At 44.5% G+C, this 4,422-nt stretch overlaps 1 protein-coding gene across 1 annotated transcript in view; it reads right to left on the bottom strand.

The window, feature by feature from the left end:
* cacng3b (calcium channel, voltage-dependent, gamma subunit 3b) overlaps positions 1-1,457 on the bottom strand; it is a 48,339-nt gene extending 46,882 nt beyond the window's left edge. The window contains exon 1 of the mRNA XM_063213108.1: positions 1,247-1,457. Within this exon, the coding sequence (XP_063069178.1) occupies positions 1,247-1,457 (211 nt within the window). The remainder of the gene's footprint in view (positions 1-1,246) is intronic.
* Between the last annotated feature and the right edge of the window lie 2,965 nt (positions 1,458-4,422).

The raw sequence follows: 4,422 nt of genomic DNA, 5'->3' as shown, positions 1-4,422 counted from the left end.
GTCTTGCTGTGACCTGGCACAGATGTTGTGGCAGCTGTGTTCCGGGCACCACCGTCAAATGTTCAAACCTCACGTCAACTGGAACCCTCTCTCTCTCTTTCTCTCTCTCTCCAACTCTCTCTCTCTCTTTCTCTCTCTCTCCAACTCTCTCTCTCTCTCTCTCTCTCTCTCTCTCTCTCTCTCTCTCTCTCTCTCTGTCTCTCTCTCTCTCTCTCTCACACACACACACACACACACACACACACACACACACACACACACACACACACACACACACACACACACACACACACACACACACACACACTCCCCCCACTCTCTCTCTCATGCAACCCATCCTCTGTCTCTCTTGCTCTCTCTCGCACACCCTCCCCATTTCAGTACAAGAGCATGTCAGCACAAGAGGGGTGGAAGAGTGTGAAGTGAGACATCCTCTCTGTCAGGGCTTGGCATGGGGATGCCACATTACCGTATGCATCTATGTATGACGGAGTTCAGGGATGCCCATGCAGACACTGTCCTCCATATGACTCCCTGAGAGCCACACTGGGCTACAGCGTATGCTCTTTTGGCAGGGAGGTCAGGTATGAACAACAGACAAGAAAGTACAAGAGGTTGACTGTGGTCATGTAAGGCGAACAGCCTTCTGATGCTTCTTTGACTGCACTATGATTGGGGAGCGACGCCTTGACTGATGTTCACCCACCACTGCTCTCTGTGGATTGCAGTTCTTTGGATGTTGTGCTTTTTTAATACCAATTGTGCTATGAAAAACACTTTTAAAAATGACACAGCATTCTGTCAGACTGTCTACGAGCAAAATGTGGCCTTTAGCTGTGGAGTTGTCTTTTAAACAGAAACGCCCCCCTTCCCCTTCCCTTCCCTTCCCTTCCCTCCCTCTAGTCTTCAGCAGGGGAAATCACTGAAGTGAGTTGGCGGCGAAAGCCATTCATTTTCATAAGACAACCAACTGACAAAGTAACTACACAAGCACAAGCCGTTAACAAAACACCAACATGCATTTGCACTTCAGAAGGAAAAAAAACATTAGAGGAACGCGCGCGTCTGCCAGTAGGCTTCATGTTTGAAGTAGACACAGGATGGACACATGGATTTGACACAGCATCGGTGTGCGACTGTCACTGCAATTGACCGATGTCGCTCACCGACAGTCATGCAATTTTACCACTGACCACTCACTGTGAGTCCAACAATTACCGAGCCCACCCCCACCATATCGTCCTACCTTCAAGGCAGCAGGTTCTCCACAGTCCAGAGTGGGTCATCACCTCTTCGTTCTTCTTGCTTGTGTCGTTGTCGTTGGCGTTTTTGGTCCTGCACACCCCTCTTGAGTACAGCCAGTAGTCTGTCCCCACCGCGATTGTCATTAGACTAAACGCAGCAAAAGCACCCACTGTCGTGATTAGCATTTGAACGCCTCTGTCACACATCATCATATTTGCTTCATGTCAGGGGCACAACCCGATGCAAAAATCACTAGGGTAAATTCGGTAAATGGGCGCGTTGTAACCAACAAGGTTTACTGCCGCTCGACACACAGCGACTTCAAAAACAAAGCATTATTTTTCAGGATTGGAAGCCGCTTTCTCGCTTGTCGCTGTTGCAGCCTCCCAACTTCTGATATCAGCAGCAAAGGAACTCTAAACGACCGTGTGTCAGCTCGCGCACACAGCCTTCAAGTGTCTTCACACGTCAGGGCAACCGAAGACGTGTATAATTCTGAACATTTCAGATTTAGAAAACATGTTTGCCACTGTCAACCTGAGAGGTTTTGTCAAATGTGGGTTATGTATGCGAGGAAAACATTGAAGAAGCGTGAAAACGAGGTATCAGAAATACATCGACTTTGTGCGTAAATAAAAGCAGGCTACGCCATGATTTTGAAAATAACGATTGAATAAATCGGTAGTTATTATTTTCCAACGTCCATTCACATAGACAGCCAACTGTAACAAGAGCAACACAATAAATTGCGCCTTCTGTTAATCCAGTGAAGGTTTATCTTCCCGGCTAGTTCATCCGTGTTTCTTCAATTAATTCTGTCTGAGATGAAAATCCAATTTTCAGATGAGCGTGTTCACTCGTTGACATTTTCTTCAAAATTTCAACCAAAGACCAAGCGACCAACGCATCTGGAAATGTGTTTATGGAAGCAGCATCTAAAGAAGGCACCTTAAAAGCAGTGCTCGTTTAAATTCACATAATCCGAACACTTGTAATTTCTCTGCTGGAGACGACAGCTGTAGTGTCAGTGACGATGCTGCCTCCAGCAAATGTGTCTTTGCAATGACAGCTCCCACGTTCCTCCCGAATCCGCGGCTCTAAAACAACGCCCACAGTGGCACCGGAGAAAGAGTTGAGCGTGGAAAATGTAGTGCGCGCTGTCCGTGGTGCTGAATGGACGGAGCTACTCGTAATCTCCGAATTTCTCCCTGGCGCTCGCTACACAGCGCCCCTGGCTCAACCAATGTGCTACTTAGGCCTTCATATGCAAAGATATTGGCAAGTGATGCATGAAGAATGGACCCTGGAGAACAGAAACGTACTTAAAGAGCCACGAACATTTTAATGATTTCTTCTTCCAAGAAGGCATATTACTGGACGTAGTTTGTTTAAAGCTCAGTTTGTGAGACGATTTGACTATTTGTATGCACAGAGCAACTCAATGCCAATCTCAGTATTTTTTCATTTTTAAAAAAATGTATTCCACGTTTTATCAAAAGAGAAAAATATATTCCTGGGCATGAAGCTGTGTTTTCTTTGTATTTGTGCGTAATATATGCCTGGGGACAAAGGTACTAAACTCTTGACAGTATGGAAAAGATGGAGAATTAGCTGTACTCTTCAAGGTTGAAACCTGAATTTGTTTTTGGTCTATACAAACTCGTGCGTTTTGCACCATTAAAACAACACGGGCCAATCATACACGTATATCGACCAGTGTGCGTAAAAGGTGCTGTATGACGGCCTACAGGATAAAAAAAAAAAAAAAGACCAAACAATGAGGATCCCAGCACATTTCCCGCAGAACAAGCATGTTTTGTCAAAAGACGGAATGATTCACTCAAAAAAACAAAAAACAAACGCTGGAGTGTTCCACAGCTGAATGAGACCAAGGTTACCAACCGGGCCAAGCTAACAATAACGGAAGGGAAACAACATATGTTTCCGCAAGGTTCCGAAGCAAGGCCGTCTAAACTATGTAAATCATCGAGACATGCACGGAATACTAAGTATTAGGCAGATGAATCATCCTCGGTAATCTGTGGGGAGAGAAAATTACGCATAGAGGACGACGCATTTGAGTGACAACTTCAACTACACAGGACTGCGTCAATCTTGGCAGTTGCTTTGTGACAACCATTACCAGCGACCCTCTGCCAGACAAAACCTGCGAAACGCGGCCACTGAGGTGGATTCGGTGCCCCCTTGGTGCCGCCCATTGTGCCAGCCCTGCGCTCCCATCGAGTGGGTGAGTGTGAGAAATGGCAGCACTGCCAGCCGCAGCCTCGAAGGCCAACATTATTACTTTGATCTCTCTGACTAATCAGGCCTCCCTGCGTACATGAGTGGGATGCAGCTATATACTAAAATGGAAGGAATCCATCGATGGAAATGATGGGTTTTTTCACGTTAACCCTACTTTTATCTGTAAGCCTCTGGTGTTCAGTTGTCTTCCTCTATAGATACAGTAACTCTGTTCGAAATAGACGTATTAGCTAGATGCAGATGGTGTCAGGATGTTGGCAATGATTTGCAGAGTAGAATTGGACGTCTCTCTCTCTCTCTCTCTCTCTCTCTCTCTCTCTCTCTCTCTCTCTCTCTCTCTCTCTCTCTCTCTCTCTCTCTCTCTCTGTCTCTGTATACTACCTATACAAGTTCAATAAATGGTGAAATGGAAAGCTTTCCAAAAATAAAAGACTGATTTTGTTTTGTTTTTGTTAAGTGACTCTGAACTATCACATTATCTCTAAAACAAGATGGGGAGAAGGGGACATAGATAAATAATAGATAATTGGCCACAGATGACTTACTCCAGCAATTTCAACCATATAAAACAGCTGCAATATAAGAATACCGGTATAAATTACAACAAATAACAGCATGCTGGATGGGAGTGGATAAAGCATAAAATCTGTGCACAGAAAACATGAGGCTACAAGTAAGAGAAACACCATAGAACTACACAAGGTTCTTTTGCAGGCCGTGATCAATTCCCAATTTGTTTAGTTATGATATTGTGCACATACATACAGTACATGTAGCTGCACATTTTTGAATGAGGTGGCATTACAGTATATACATACTTTGTACATGACATTAATGATCATCTCCTAGTAAATCTTAAATGTATAACGTCTTACATGTGTGATATTGTTGATATAGCTGATATTGCAATGC

This window comes from Engraulis encrasicolus, chromosome 2 (genome assembly GCF_034702125.1).
Source record: "Engraulis encrasicolus isolate BLACKSEA-1 chromosome 2, IST_EnEncr_1.0, whole genome shotgun sequence".
In the NCBI taxonomy this organism is placed as follows: domain Eukaryota; kingdom Metazoa; phylum Chordata; class Actinopteri; order Clupeiformes; family Engraulidae; genus Engraulis; species Engraulis encrasicolus.
This window is presented reverse-complemented; position numbering and strand designations above follow the sequence as displayed.